We start from the raw sequence: 16,652 nt of genomic DNA on the forward strand, positions 1-16,652 counted from the left end.
TCTTTTAATTTCTGGAAGGTCCTTTTTTCACCTTCTTTCATAAGTGAGAGCTTCTCAGGGTACGGTATTCTGGGATGACAGATTTTTTTCTCTAAGGACTTGGAATATATCTTACCATTCTCCCTGCTTGTAGGGTTTCTGATAAGAAGTCTACTTTCAGTCTAATTGGGATTCTTCAGAATGTCATCTAGCATTTCTCTTGTGCACATTTTAGAATCTTTTCTTTATGTTTTACTGTGGAGAGTTTTACTACAGTGCATAGTCCTGAAGATCTTTTCTGGTCATGTCTTTTGGGAGTTCTATGTGCTTCCTGTACTTGGATGTCTCTTTCTTTCTCTAGATTGGGAAGTTTTCTGTTATTATTTCATTAAAAATGCCTTCTAATCCTATCTCTTTTTCCATGCCTTCAGGAACTCCTAGGGCCCATATGTTGGGTCATTTGATAGTATCTTGTAGATCTCCAATAGTGTTTTTTTGTTTGTTTGTTTTGTTTTTGTGTGTGTGTGTGTGTGTGTGGTTTTTTTTTTTTTATTTTGTTTTGTTTTGTTTTGTTTTTTACAGGCAGAGTGGACAGTGAGAGAGAGAGGAGAGAAAGGTCTTCCTTTGCCGTTGGTTCACCCTCCAATGGCCGCTGTGGCCGGCACACCACACTGATCCGAAGGCAGGAGCCAGGTGCTTCTCCTGGTCTCCCATGGGGTGCAGGGCCCAAGCACTTGGGCCATCCTCCACTGCACTCCCGGGCCACAGCAGAGAGCTGGCCTGGAAGAGGGGCAACCGGGACAGAATCCAGTGCCCCGACCGGGACTAGAACCCGGTGTGCTGACGCCGCTAGGCGGAGGATTAGCCTGTTGAGCTCCGGCGCTGGCCGCCAATAGTGTTTTTTAGTTTTCTAATTTCTTCTTCTTTTTTTTAATCTGACTGTAAAATTTCCAGAAATTTGTCTTCTAGTTCTTTTTGTTCTTTCTTCTGTCTCACTCTGTTGTTAAGACTTTTTTATTTAATCTATTGATTTCTTCACTTCTAGTATTTCATTCTGATTTCTCTTTAATATCTCAATTTCATGGGAAAAATTTTCATTTACTTTGTGAATTTGCCTCTGGTTGCTTCTAAGTAATCTGATGATTGACTTTTTCTAAATTACATTTCTGGCATATACTGAATTTCTTCATCTTTGCCTTCTACTATTGAAGTGTTGAAGAGTTCCTTTGGGGGGGCTCATATTTTCTCCCTTATTCTTATTTAAGTTTCTTCCTTTGTTTTTTGCCATCTGGGGGGAGTCTGGTTGCTTTTATCTTTGTTTTGTGTCTTTGTGACTTAGTGGGGCATCTATACTTTCAGTGAGTACTAAAAGGTGTGTACTGGGTGTGGCCTGGTTGCTTTGTTCAGTTTTCCAGGGTGGAGCAAGTATCCAAGGTAAGGCCCCCTTAGGGCTTTGTAGCTCTCCTCTGGTTATCTGGATGGAGGAGGGCATTCACCTGTGTTGGTATGACCTACCCTACTCATAGCTGTGGTACACCCTGGTGTTAGTCTCTGGTGTTTTCAAGCACTAATTCACACTATTTAATGAACTGCACCTTGCAGAGTTCCCTCTGTTATGAGCTGCTGTAGGTCTGTGGGTCTTGGGCATGTGTGCAGAGCCCCTGCCTACTGGAGCCTGGCTCACTTCTCATGGATGTGGGTGGGTCCTAGCTTTCAATAGACAGGGCTTCACCTTGCCATATAGCTTGCACGGAGGGGAAATGAATTCTGAATTATTGTGTCCCTCACTGTTTGGGTTGGAGGTGACACAACCCCTGCTATTGCTGGGTGCACACATGGGAGATGGGGCAGCAGCCACCTGCCTGCATCCAAAAACAGATTAAAAAAAAAAAAAACAAAACAAAACAAAACAAAAAACAAAAAACAAAGGAGCAGAATGGCTTCTCCTGGCCAGATGCCAGTCCCTGCAAGGTGGGGAGATGGGGAGGGAGGTGCACCACCTCCCTATTTGTTCATTTATGTTTTTCCCCAGCATGGAACTTCACAAGCAGTTTGTCAAGCACTCCCTCCCGCTGCTATCCTCAGCTCCATCGACGCATGGATTCCCCTCACCTGGCACACCTGTGCTGGTTTTTTTTTTTTTTTTTTCCTCTTATTTGCTCTTTGGCGCAGACCTGGACCATCTCTGCTGCTCTCGCTAGGTTTCCCATTGCAAATTCTCCATGGCTTTATCTCAGACATGTAGTTTCTATCTTTCTTTTTTTTTTTTTTTTTTTTTTTTTTTTTTTTGACAGGCAGAGTGGACAGTGAGAGAGAGAGACAGAGAGAAAGGTCTTCCTTTTGCCGTTGGTTCACCCTCCAATGGCCGCCGCTGCAGCCGGCGCACCGCGCTGATCCTGGCAGGAGCCAGGAGCCAGGTGCTTTTCCTGGTCTCCCATGGGGTGCAGGGCCCAAGCACCTGGGCCATCCTCCACTGCACTCCCTGGCCATAGCAGAGAGCTGGCCTGGAAGAGGGGCGACCGGGACAGAATCCGGCGCCCCAACCGGGACTAGAACCCGGTGTGCCGGCGCCGCAAGGTGGAGGATTAGCCTATTGAGCCACGGCGCCGGCCCTATCTTTCTTAAATATTAATTTTGCCCCGTGTGATTCGGACTGTCCTGTCTTCCGCCATCTTGGAACTCTCCCCCATAAACTACTTTAAAAGATGAGGTAGCTTAAGTTCAGACCTAAAGAAACAGAGTTTTACAGAGTCAGTGTCAGAACTGCAAGACACTGTACATACACCACGCTACCTCCATCTTAGCCTCTCTCAAACTCACAGTCATGTTTCCAACTAACATGGAATGTGGAGATGCTCAATGATATGTCAGTGTACAAACCTACATTCAGATTTGATTAACAAAACTCAAATGTTTTGTTTCTTTATATTAGGACCACTTGGTTTTACGTGGATTAAACATTATTGTACATATGATAAGGGAAGTAAAACATTTACAATGAGTGTTTCAGAAATGAAATCCAGTGGGAAAATGGTGAGTGAGATTTATTTTTGTTTGTTTTAAACTGTTTATTGCTAAAGTAATGAAAGAAAAGCAAAAAAAAAATACATACTATTCCTTTTCTGATAAGATGTACACATTTATAAGTTGGAAGTCAAAGTGTTTCTTCTTTCAGTAACCTTGATGTCTTAAAAGAAAAAAAGTGACCGGGATTTTCCATTAACTTGGCCCTGAAATGTTTATAAGCAGTTGAGTTAAATATAGGGATCCTCCTGTAGATTCCTGAAGTGTCATCTTTCAGCCCTGACAGAAGAGTTATTTGTCTGTGCTGTTGTTGGCTAGCAGCCCAGAAAGGAAGGGGCTGTCGAGGGCCGGACCAGGCTCTGGGATCTTGCATCTTTCCCTCGGGTGGCCTCTGTATGAAGCTACATTTTCCCCTGCGTGCCCTTACCTCTTTTGTTCTGTGTACTGTAAATCAAAATACTGGCCGGCAAGATGTGTTAGAAGAAACTAAATGATGCTCATTTAGCCCAAAAATGAATTGATCACTGGATGTCTTACATGGCTAGAGAACAGCATAGAGCAGTGTGCTTCACATGGGGAAATGCTGCAGAGCACTTTGCTGCGTGTCCTGTATATTCATTCTGCAGGTTAAGTTAGGGCTGTGGCAAATGATTGAATTTGTAAATTGGGTAATTAAACCATGACCTGAAAATGTTGGAGTTACCTATTCTCCTAAAGATAATTTAGTCCCTCCTTGTTTCAAGATCAGCATGTAAGTTTGTAGAAAGTAAGTGACTCACACACACAGTTAATTTGTTGTATATATCATGGCAGAAGAAAATGTTGATCTAACTTAGACACATACTCATATATATCAACTAAAACTTACTGTGCTTTGGCAGTCATCAAAGTCTAATGATTCAAACTGACAAACAGGAAATAAAACATGCCAGAGAAAAAGAAACCTTAAGTTGCTACATCATAAGGAGGTATTAAGTGCCATAAATACACATGTTTGATGTCTATAGTAGATAATACCAGAAATGCAAATTATGTGATAGTGAGTTAATAAATAGGCCAAGCCAAAGTTCTCTCAATAAATCTATGAAATTTGCAACCAAAGACAGAATTAACCAGACAGTGAGTAAACTGTCCCCCTAAAATAAGCATCTCAGATGTAGAAGAGAAATCCTTATGAATTGCAACATGCTGGATTCTTTCCCAAGAGTTCTAGTTTTGGTAGAGGAGTACAAGGAGCAGTTGGTTATCAGTAAAGCAGTCAGACAGTATGTGTGATAGCAGTGGCATAATAGCAAGTATTTACTAGAACTTTATTATCTTGGAAGCTCTCTTGTGACCTTCAGTTAGCTATCATTTAATAATAAATGACTCTAACACAAAGATACAGACAATAGTACTAATCCCTTAGCAATCCAGGGGATTTTAACAGCCACAGTGTTATGACCTCACAACTATTCTGATTGTGATATTACAGCAACTGTATAATTTCATACCTTTTCTAAATCAGAAATCCTAAATGGAGCTTACATTATTGGGTAATTTAACATGAAGGGTAAATTTTTTTTTTTTTTTTTGACAGGCAGATTTAGACAGAGAGAGAGACAGAGAGAAAGGTCTTCCTTTCCATTGGTTCACCCCCCAAATGGCCGCTACGGCCGGCTCACTGCACCGATCCGAAGCCAGGAGCCAGGTGCTTCCTCCTGGTCTCCCATGTGGCTACAGGGCCCAAGCACTTGGGCCATCCTCCACTGCCTTCCCGGGTTACAGCAGAGAGCTGGACTGGAAGAGGAGCAACCAGGACAGAATCTGGTGCCCCAACCGGGACTAGAACACAGGGTGCTGGTGCCACAGGCGGAGGATTAGCCAAGTGAGTCGCAGTGCTGGCCATGGGTAAATATGTTGAAAGGTGACAGGCTTGTCACAAAATTTGATGAAATAAGATATTTGTGCAATTCATTTATTAATAAGTGGCTTCTCATATTAGAGTTGGACAGCTACCATTAGATGAAAAGAAGGACACAGTATGATTAAGACCTTAATACATAAACTGTACTCTTAGCATTTTAAGGAAGCAAAATTTAGATCATGTGTTTAATATTTCTCAATTTACTTGTCATTATGTTAATAATGTGGTGTGCTTCTTGTTTCAGAACGGCCTTGTTACTAGCTCACCGGAAATGTTTAAGTTAAAATCTTGTATCCGACGAAAGACAGATTCAATTGACAAACGATTTTGCTTTGACATAGAAGTGGTTGAAAGGTTTGAGTGTTTCTTTTCACTTTATATTTTTAAATAAGTTAAAGTATTTTTGTGTCTTTCAATGCTTACATACAAACAAAGCAGACTATATTTGTACTTTTCAGTCTTCTGTAAAAGAGTACATGTTTATTGCATTCTTACAAATATTTATTTACTACATAATACTTTCAAAAAAACTGAATGCAGGATGCTAGAAAAAAATAACATCACACCAATAAGAATGTGCAAAATCAATATAAATGACGGTATTAGAAGAAAGTGTATGTAAGTAGACTTGAGGTGCCTATCACAGTGAAGGAACCTGACTTTCAGGTCAGCCTGTCTGTGGTCTGTTGAAGCCTAGTGTCTTTGCTTCCATGGACACATTAGCTTCTGTGTGTGTGTTTGTGTGTGTGTATACATATATATAAATCTTTGTTTTTAATAGGCATGGGATCATCACATTACAGGCCTTCTCAGAAGCTAACAGAAAACTTTGGCTTGAAGCCATGGATGGGAAGGAACCGGTAAGAAGATGACACATTCTATAATTTAAGTTTTATTGTTCTGGTAATTTAAAAGTACATCTGAAGTTTTCCTCATATGTCTGTAGTGTAATTGGAAATATTAAAATAGCAAATCAGAGGAGTAGAGACTTTTACTGCTTTCCTAGCATTATCTCAGTCTCTGGCACATCTTTCCAGCTTCCTAATTTGTTTCTTTGGGGGACTTCCAGGACTAATTTAAAACCCTAAAATTACTTTTTAGAAAATGACTTATAATCATTAATTTGGCTACAGTCATTATGTTATTTTATATTACTGATAATTACAGTGTGTCCAATCCTTGCAAGGCCCGTGCTGGCATTTTCATCAATGATGAACAAGGTTCATGGTAAAAAGTCTGATTTGATAAAACTACCTGTGGCTTGACACCATGCCTGTCCCCAATTTTCTCATGGTTACTTTGGTATTATGTGATGTGAATTTACTTAGAAATAACAGGGAGGCTAAAGAGAGTGAATCCTTCCCCACTGTTTGTTTTCTCAGTGAACAGTGTTACTAGGTTGGTAGAGGGGTAAGTACTCAGAGTAAATAGTCACTAGAGAAGCATCCTGTAGATGACAAAGGGTTGTGGAGCGCCTTAAGCAAAGTACCCTGCAACAGCGGAGCTCTACTAGCGAGCTCTGTGGACTTCAAGGCCCTGTCTCCAACTGCATTACCTGTCCACCTAAGATAAGTTCCAAAATGATGATGAAGCCTTGAAAAAATTGTCTATCTATCTGAAGTCATTTTAAGTCTAGTTGAGTTCGATAATGAACAAATTGGGGCTTTGCTTTTATAGTTTGTTGTTTTCTATTTCAACTTTATTATACAATGATAGTTCAGACAGTTCATGGAAAAATAGCATTAAAAGATAATGGCCATTTTCCATGAACTTTTTTTTTTTTTTACAAAATGTCAATCAATGATAGATTTACCAAGAAATTTGGCTCTTCAACATGAATTGTTGTAAAGCCCTGACCCAGTGCAAATTAGGTGCATGTTTTGTCAGCTCAGCGATGCACACGTTAGTATTGTACACATTGAGAACAAAGCACTAAGCAGATAATTTAAGGAAGGAGCAGTCAGGTAAAATCCATTGTGAGACACTTCCTGAGGAAGAGATGTTGTGCTTCGTGTTGGGGAAGAGAATGAACTGCACGATTCAGATGGAAGGGGGTTGAACTCCGTCCAGGGTAGGACAGCCAGGGATGCAGGGGAGTGGGAGGCAGGGCTGGTTTCACCACAGGGAAAAGTCCGTTGATAGGGTAGATGGATGGTGCTGTGGACATAGCAACTACAGGGCCTTGATGCCAAGACATTCCCTTTGTGTGTGAATGTACAAGCATCATTGCCAACCTTCTGTGCTGGGTCATTAACTTCAAGTAACTCATTGGCATCCTTTGTTTTTTTAGATTTATACCCTGCCTGCCATTATTAGCAAGAAAGAAGAAAGTAAGTCTTTTTAATAATTATATAAAATTATATCAGTTATTTTTATCACAAGCATTTTGTTTTATTAAGTATTAACTCAGGTAAAAATGGTACTAGCGCACCATGGATCTGATGGAACAACAAAGTTGAAATCTTTAATCAAGGAACTTTCTCATGTTAAAACCATAAACTACTGGTCTTATGGTAATCAAAAGTAATTTTTATTTCTTTGCTGTCTGTTTATTTATACACCATGTCCTACAGTTTATGATAAGGATCTGAGGCAGTTGATACTCAGCAAAAGAGGAATTCTGTGTCTCATTTCCTCCCCCTTAGTTTTCTCAGAAAAGAGGGAAGACCTGGATGCTTTCTGCTGGTTTTAAGAGATAGTATCTGGGGGCCAGCTCTGTGGTGCAGTAGGTTAATCCTCTGCCTGTGGCACCAGCATTCCATATGGGCGCCGGTTCTAGTCCTGGCTTCTCCTCTTCCCATCCAGCTCTGCTATGGCCTGGGAAAGCAGTGGAAGATGGCCCAAGTTCTTGGGCCCCTGCACCCACATGAGAGACCTGGAGGAAGCTCCTGGCTCCTGGCTTCAGATCAGTGCAGCTCTGGCCGTTGTGGCCATTTGGGGAGTGAACCAATGGAAGGAAGACATTTCTCTATGTCTCTCCCTCTCATTGTCTGTAATTCTAACTCTCAAAATAAATACAATATTTTTAAAAAAGAGAGAGAGATAGTATCTGGGAGCTGGCGCTTTGGCGCAGCAGGTTAATGCACTGGCTTGAAGTGCCGGCATCCCATATGCATGCCAGTTCAAAACCCAGCTGCTCCACTTCCAATCCAGCTCTCTGCTATGGCCTGGGAAAGCAGTAGAAGATGGCCCAAGTCCTTGGGCCCCTGCACCCAAATGGGAGACCCAGAGGAAGCTCCTGCCTCCTGGCTTTGGATCGGCACAGCTCTGGCCATTGCAGCCAATTGGGTAGTGACCCAGCAGATGGAAGACCTCTCTCTCTCTCTCTCTTTCTCTCTGTCTGTGTAACTCTGACTTACAAATAAATAAATAAATCTTTAAAAAAAAAGAGAGAGATCGTATCTGGTATGTGCAGGAAAGCATGTTTTCACTGCATTATGACTGAATCCTTGGCATCAAACCATCTTTATAGACACATTTCTGTGTTTATTATCATGTTCAAATGAGCCCTCTTTAATAATCTGCAACCTTTTTGTCTTTTTTTTTTATTTGGGTTTGTTTAGCATATTTTCTCCATGTTTTTAAAGATTTTAGTTCCAAATCAATTCCACTATGAAGCTCTCAGACTTCTTAAGTCCTTTTAAATTTTGTTCATTTTTGTTTATTTGAAAGGCAGAGACAACAGACATAGAGATCTTCCATTTGATATTTCTTTTTTTTAAGATTTATTTCTTTATTTGAAAGTCAGAGTTACACAGAGAGAAGAGAGGCAGAGAGAGAGAGAGAGAGAGAGATCTTCCATCTGATAGTTCACTCTCCAATTGGCCACCATGGCTGGAGCTGTGCTGATCTGAAGCCAGGAGCTTCTTCCGGGTCTCTCACGCAGGTACAGGGGCCCAAGGACTTGGGCCATCCTCCATTGCTTTCCTAGGCCATAGCAGAGAGCTGGATCGGAAGTGGAGCAGCCAGGTCTCAAACTGGTGCCCATATGGGATGACGGCGCTTCAGGCCAAGGTGTTAACCCATTGCACCACAGTGCTGACCCCCATCTGCTGTTTCAATGCTTGCCTCCCCCAATCCCCAAATGCCCACAACAGCTGGGGTTGAGCAGGGCTGAAGGCTGGAGAACTTCACCTGAGTCTCAAGCATGAGTGGCAGGTACCCAAGGACTTGAGTCATCACCTGCTGCCTCACAGGGTGCACATTAGCCAGAAACTGGAATCAGAAGTAGAGTCACGATCAAGCCTAGGCACTCTGATGTGAGATGTGGGCATCCCAGGTGTCATCTTAAAAAAAAAAAAAAAAAAAGGCTTATTTATTTTTTATTTATTTAAAAGTCAGGGTTGTAGAGTGAGAGGGAGAGACAGAGAAAGAGTTCTTCTATTTGCTGGTTCACTCTCCAGATGACCTCAATGACCAGGGCTGGGTCAAGCTGAAGCCAGGAGCTAGGAGCTTCTTCCAGTCCTACCACGCGACTCACAGGGGCCCAAATACTTGGGCCATCTTCCTCTGCTTTTTGGAGGCCATTAGCAGGGAGGTAGGTGGAGCAGCCAGGACTTGAACCATTGCCAATATGGGATGCTGGCATTTTAGGCAGAGGCTTTACCTACAATGCCACAATGCCAGCCCATGAAGTGGTGTCTTAAACTCTGCATCAGACACCTGCCCTCCTCTGAAGTTGAATAAGCTCTTAATGCTGTGCACTTACAGCTGTTTATGTCTGTCTGTTCTCCAACCCCCATATCACTTTTCTGAACATTCTCCTGATTTTCAGATCTTATGTCTTTTTATATTTTTTGACTTTGGGTGACTCCAAGTAGTGCTCTTATATCAATTTAAGAATGTAACTTCTCTCACAATTGGTATTTAAAAACAATACTAGCTTTGATTCATTTATCGCCTTGAGAGTTGCTCCCTTACAGACAAAATAATTCAAATAAATTCAGTTCATCCTAAAATATTCTTGTCATCCTTTGGAAACTCCATTTTGCATGGTTTGTATCTGTGTTTTTTTAATTGCTGCAGATAATAGTGAAGTCGAAGATGGTAAAATATACAACTCATGTAAACATTTGTTTTGAATGATCCTTATGACAAGCAGTCATAATGTTCGTGCTTTCACTGAAAACTCTGGAAGCAACAGAGGAACTGTGCATACAGTGCCTTAAAGCAGGCTTATATTGTAAACAGACTGAGAACATCAATCAGGTGTAGCCTAACCAGAAACTCTCCCAACTCTGTGATTATTATTCATTTACCATTTTCAGAGTATAGATGCTATACTTCTGTAATTAAACAGGGAAAGAAAACTTTAATTACTTTTATAAAAAAACATTAAGGAAAAAGTATTGGGCATTTATAGGATATTGAATGCACAGATATATTTATAGTTGTCAAATATGCCACAATATATTTTTTATTAAAATTCTTCAGACTTCCGGAATTAATTCACTTTGAGAATAGTAATGTCCATCATCAAAATTGAACAGATGCCCGTCAGTTAAACCTAGAACCAAACTAGTACTCAAGTCATGCCATTGATGATATTTTGTTTAAAAATAGCTGATTGAGAGCTGGCGCTGTGGGGTAATAGATTAAGCCACTGCCTGCAGTGCCTGTTTCCCCTGTGGGCACCCATTGAAGTCCCAGCTGCTCCACTTCCGATTCAGCTCCTTGCTTATGCACCTGGGAAAGCAGCAAATGATGGCCCAAATACTTGGCCCCTGCACCCAGGTGAGAGACCCAGATGAAGCTCCTGGCTCCTAGCTGTTTTGGCCATTTGGGGAATGAACCAGCAGATGGAAGCTTGCTCGCTTACTCTCTCTCTCTATCTCTATCTATGTCTCTCCCCCTCTTTCTGTAACAAAGAGAATCATGGATTTAAGCCTCCCCTGTGATACCGGCAGGAAAACTGGTAAGATGAGTCCAGGTTTGTTCCCAGTGTCAGTGACAATTTATGAGACTGGATACACAGTAAGAGTAGAACTGAAGGTCTAAGAAAAAGAAAGATTGAACAAATAGAGGGGCTGGTAGAAAAAGAGACCAAGGGGGTGGGGCTCACAGTCTTTGTATGTCTTTACCACTTTATCTCCAAGGAACAAAGGTGGTGGTTATACATTAGTTACTGTGAAGGCCAGTGCCGTCATAATGGAGCCCTTTCTAGCTTGCTTTTATCTAAAGCTAGATCTTATCATTGTTGACAAGTATCCCTCCCTCCCTCTCCCACCTCTCCCTCTCTCTCTCTCCAACCCCTCTCCTCTCCCACCTAACTCTCCACCCCTCTCTAACTCTACTTTTAAAATAAATAAATCTTATAAATAAAAAGCTCACCAGTTGTTCTTCATAACTCTATTATTTGAACTAATCTTTCAAGGAAACAAGTCATCTTTCTTGACCTAAGTTTCCTGTGCCAAGACCTCATCTTAGGACTAGTCATTAAGAAGGGCTAAAAGCAGTTAGCTTCTCGTAGGCTTTCCTCCTCTGACATTCTTTGTTGGTGCCCTGAGCCTTTGCCCCATTCAAGTGCAAGTTTTGTGTGATGGTTCCCTAGTGGTTCTTCAGCCCTGAGTCTTGACAAAAATAAGAACTGTGAAAGAAATGGCGCTTAGATCTCATTCTCCCCAGTAGTCTGTTCAACAGTATTCTATTGTGTACCTACTTGAAGTCAGGTGTTGTGAATAAAACAAAAAAGTCTTTTTCTATTGATATTTCTCCCAGTAAAAGTCACTGTTTAATCCTGTAATGGTAAAGTCACATAAATTCAGTCCATGTTGTAACAAGGAAGGAATTAGAGAAGAGAGTCTTGAAGTTTTCCAATGACTATGAATTTTTGCCATTAAGTGTTTTAGTAACTCTCTATATGCCTAGGAGATATTTTATCCCCAACAATAAACAAAAGTATTGATCTTGTGGCTGGAGTTGTGGCAAATCAGGTTAATCTACTGCCTGCAACACCAGCATCCTATATGGGCACCAGCTGAAGTCCTGACTGCTCCACTTCCAATCCAGTTTCCTGCTAATGCACCTGGGAAAACAGCAGAAGATGGCCCAAGTTCCATGTCACATGGGAGACCCAAATGGAAATCCAGGCTCCTAGCCTTGTCCTGGCTGTGGTAGCTCTTTGGGGAGTGAACCAGTGAATGGAAGATTCTCATATTCTAATTCATATTCATTCATTCTCTCTCTCTCTCTCTCTCTCTCTCTCTCTCAATTCTGCCTTTCAAATAACTAAGTAAATAAGTTTTATAAAGGATTAATCCCATAATTACCTGCGGTAGTTGCCATCTGTCACCAGTGCTCTTGAACTTCATACTGCTGTTAGGTGGCTGAGTTCTGCAAGTTGTTAGATGTCCCTAGGTCGCATCCTCCTCTTTCACCACCTTCCTTGACACCTTTGATCAGGTACAATTTTATTTCCATTGCAGAGACCCGGAAAGAGGCTAATAGTTCAAGTGGCCTTCAGGAAAGAGCAGGATGAAAGAATAATGTGGGCTGAGGTAGTAGAGAATTAACTTCTCCTCCTAAAGAGAGAGACTAGGCCCAGTGGCATCATGAGTACTTGTAAATGTACTGTTTTCTTTTTCTAATTCCTTCAAGATGATATAGTATGATGTTAGCTGTCTGTGTCTTTTAATCTAAAATAGGAGCTGAGAAAAGTGAATAAGAAATTAAAGACAAGTGTTGCCTTGTTTTGTCAACCCTGAGAATATACTGTAAGGTCAAGTAGATTACATCTGGAAGTACACACTAGGTTTTGACTGAGCAGGAAATTTGAAGTACAAGGACTTTTGCTCTGTTCTGTTGAGGATGATTCTTTTTCTTTGTATTCTGTTGTGAGTCATAGCTTTTGTGTTGTTGAACTACCTTATCGAAACTTTATTTGTATTTCAATAAAAGCCCTGAACATTTTCAGGGGAGAAAGTAATGTTTACACTTAACTTTTGACTGAAGAAGTTAAGTTCATTAAGTTAGTCTGTCTTCTACTTCTATCCTAAAGGCCAAGTATCATTAATATTATAGAATTTCTGTTTATAGCAATTTGATTCTAGTTATACTCTGAATATTCCTGCAATCTCCTCTAAATCAGGCCAATATAAGGTTGGGGAGGGATTGGGACTGAGGAAGAATTGGCCAAAGGAGCTCATGTTACCTGATAAACTGGAACCCTTGTGGAAACCATCAGAGAAAAGCACTCGGGCAAGCTGGTACAAACAAATACCTAGCAAGCTAGCCTGTTGTATGCCACCCATTGAACCCTGACTCAGTCCATATTGTGGGATGGTGTTGTCTTGTCTATACTGTGGCAGCAGGAGTATGTTGTCTTCTACTAAAAGGAGCATTATAGTAAATTATCCATTTTTTAAATTGTACAGTTTGATATGGTAAAAAAAAAAAAACCTTTACATTGAAATTTGATTTGGATGCTAAGGAGTTACCAATTTTTCTATTGTTTAGGTATGGAAAACCTACTTTAACTGAATTCTCACCCATACTGACATATTTAGTGTGGTAACTCTTTCATGATTTTGGAAAATTTCTCATTTTCCATATAGAATGTGATTGCCCCTTACTTCCCTCAGGGAAATAACAGTCCTTGTGACCACATCAAGTCAAGTCATTGTGGAAGACAAACTATTTAAATCAAAATGTCCTTTTCTGCTCAGACCATAGCAGTGACATTTGGGTGCTCACGTGAAGGCACCATCAAACAGTGCATCACACAGCCACCATGGAACAGTACTGCAAGTATTGCTCTTTACTGATTGTACTATGTGAATTTACAAGTCACTAATCAAAGAAGGGATATAGTCTAGTTAGGAGGGAAAAATTGATTGTGTGGGATTGGCTGTATTTCAGCAAGTCCTCTTTCTCATAGCAAATTCTTTAGGTTTTATAAAACAGAACTGGCCAGGTTATGCTGTGGTAACAAATGATCCTCAGATCTTAATGGCTTCATTTTTAGTTCATGTCCATTTAGGTCAGCAGAACTTGGTAATCAGACTGACTGTCTATAAAGTTTTATTCTTAATAACCAACCAGTGATAGGGTCTATTAGGATAGACTAAGGTATTACGGCCTATATTCTACTATGCTTTTGAGATGTAATCTGGCTATTGCTTATTTTTCTCAAAATGAATGTTTCAGAAAGCAACTCTGTATATGTAGTACAACCGTTTTCATTCATTGTGCCAAAGGCAGGCTATTTTAAAATATTTTTCAGTGGTTTTGTCCTCTTCTTAATAAATCTGTTTTATTGAAAAACCTGAACAATGTGACCTCAACTACCAAGCATTTTAAATGTCAGGAACTTTAAGTTTTAATTGGTACAAAAAATTCTAGTGTCTTGTTTTTACTCAGGGTTACATTTTTTTCCTCTGTTTCTGCCATTATTAAAAATGAAAATTAATAAGTGATTCCTCCCATTTCTTATATTTAATAAAAATTTTAAAATACTTGCCTGGCATCTTAGGTACTGGAAGCAGGCAGTTCTTTTGGGTGTTTAGAAGGAGCTCCCCTCTCATGTCAGTCAGCAGGTGCACGCCAAGGAGATGCTCATTCAAAGGCCATGACTCAGCTCATTCACTGAGTCCTGTTCTCTTGACCTAGGGCACTGGGGACAAAGAAGTAACCGAGCCAGTTCCTGTTTATGGCGATGCCTATTTGAGTTTCAGCATTTTGTCTTCTAGATACTTTTTAAAGTCCTCTCTCTCCCTCCCTCTGTGTGTATGTCTGTATATACCTATATATAGTATATATGTAGTTAATTATTAAATACATTTAACTAAGCTGTGGTGAATACAGTGATAGAATCTACATTCTGACCTCTTCTTTCTTACCCACAGTATGCTGGATCTTTATGGACCTTTTTCCTAGGGAAATAGAAACATACCCATGAATTTTTACAGTTTAAGAAAATAGGACATACTATCCCACAGATTAATTTTTCAGCTAACAGCATGTAATAAATATCCTTCCATGTCAGTACCTCTAATTTTTGGGCCACAGATTTTCAGAGCCTTTTCAGTCAATTCAGTTCAGTGATTTTCTATGTCTAGAATTTTTTCAAAGTCCTTTTCTTTTTCTTCTTCGGAGTTTTTAACCCATTGCTGGTACCCTTTCTTGATTTTTACGATAATTTTTTGATATATATTTCTTTAGTCTGTGAACCTATGTTGAGCTAAGTGACTGTGTTTTATCTGTCATTTTAAATTAATTTATTTTATCCATTTGAAAGGCAGAGAGAGAGAGCTCTCTCATTTGCTGTTATACTCTGCAAACGCCCTCAGTAGTTGGGACTGGGCCAGACCAAAGCTGGAAGCCAGGAACTCAGACCAGTCTCTACATGCGTGGCAGAGACCAAACTGCTTCAGCCATCACCTGCCTCCCAGCACGTGCAACAGCAAAAAGCTGGAAAGAGGACCAGAACTGAGACTCAAACCTTGTCATTCTGATAGAGGTTACAAGTATCCTAGGTGGCATCTTAACCACTGCACCAAATGTCCATCTCTACAATTCTTAGATGGCAGCCAGTATTAGATTTTATTGGTTTGAATTATCTTATTATATTTATATTTGAGAACATTGAAAAATATCATGTCACCACAATGTATAAAAATTTGCACCATAGTTTAAAAAATGTTGAACTTTTCCTCTGTTTATTACTTGCTGTTTTTGAATTAAAAAGTCAGTCTTTAACCATAATCTATTGTAAGTTCAATATCAGCCATTGTGCTTTTAAGTCACGAAGGCCAAGTGAACAGAGCCCACTGGAGGAGGAATGTAATCTCAGCATAAACTGTGATTTTTCTCTTATTTTCAGTGTACTTAAATGAAGCAGGCTTCAACTTTGTGAGGAAATGCATTCAGGCCGTGGAGTCCAGAGGTAAGTGTTGCCTGACAGGTACCTGCTTACTCCTGTATGCCCCATTCCTACAAAGAATCCTCCCAGAGTAGAAAATGAGATGTATTTTACCAGAGTATGAGATTAATTTTAAGAAAGCTATAAAAGTATAGGTTACATAACTATACAAGTCGCTACTCTGAACTTCAGTTGACCAAACCTCAGGCTTCATTTTTCCTAATTTTTCTTAATATAGCCCCAATTTACTTGTTCTGGGCGGACTTTGTATGACAGTAAGCACCTCTAAATTTCTGCACGCACTGGGGAGGTAAGCTTCCTGTGGAGCTCGTCTGGAGCCCCCTTCCTTCCCGGTCTTCCTTCCCTTGGTGATGTCCATCACTGCCCCAGTTCAGCACCTTCCCTCCCTGTAATAGTGACCTCTCTGGAAACTCACCGCAGTTCAAGGTTAGGCTCTTTCACTTCCAGGACAACTTGTCTAAAGCAAAGCAAAGCAAAGCTTCTAGTGGGCTGTGAGGTTCTGTAGGCTTAGACTGACATGTGGGTGCTGTCACCTCATTTTGAGAAGTTCTGTGCATTCCTTGGATTCCCCGAGTCTGTTTTCTTACCTTTAAAATGAAGATGTGAACGGCATCAAACTGTTGGACATACAGGACTCCATGACTGAAAAGACAGAAGATGAGGAGCACTGATCATGGCTTCTTATCTTCCAGGCTTTTTATATTTAAATAGTGGTGCATAGTCAGGCATAGGTTGCTGCTTTGAAGATCTTCAAAGACTTTCGCATCACTGTTCAGTGTCTGCGCTGAGAAATATGTCTGACAGGTGTTTCCAGGGTAGGTTTCCTAAGGTTAGACTGCAAAATTGGATAAGCAGCTTTCAAAT

At 40.6% G+C, this 16,652-nt stretch overlaps 1 protein-coding gene across 5 annotated transcripts in view; it reads left to right on the forward strand.

Annotated features, from left to right (window-relative positions):
- Positions 1 to 16,652, forward strand: part of ARHGAP42 (Rho GTPase activating protein 42) — a 304,390-nt gene that overhangs the window by 251,136 nt on the left and 36,602 nt on the right. For all 5 annotated transcript variants that reach the window (XM_051820336.2, XM_017343749.3, XM_002708607.5 and 2 more), the window contains 5 exons: positions 2,912 to 3,012; positions 5,154 to 5,263; positions 5,691 to 5,769; positions 7,200 to 7,239; positions 15,729 to 15,791. In XM_051820336.2, the coding sequence (XP_051676296.1) occupies positions 2,912 to 3,012; positions 5,154 to 5,263; positions 5,691 to 5,769; positions 7,200 to 7,239; positions 15,729 to 15,791 (393 nt within the window). The remainder of the gene's footprint in view (positions 1 to 2,911; positions 3,013 to 5,153; positions 5,264 to 5,690; positions 5,770 to 7,199; positions 7,240 to 15,728; positions 15,792 to 16,652) is intronic.

Source organism: Oryctolagus cuniculus, chromosome 1 (assembly GCF_964237555.1).
Source record: "Oryctolagus cuniculus chromosome 1, mOryCun1.1, whole genome shotgun sequence".
Lineage (NCBI taxonomy): Eukaryota > Metazoa > Chordata > Mammalia > Lagomorpha > Leporidae > Oryctolagus > Oryctolagus cuniculus.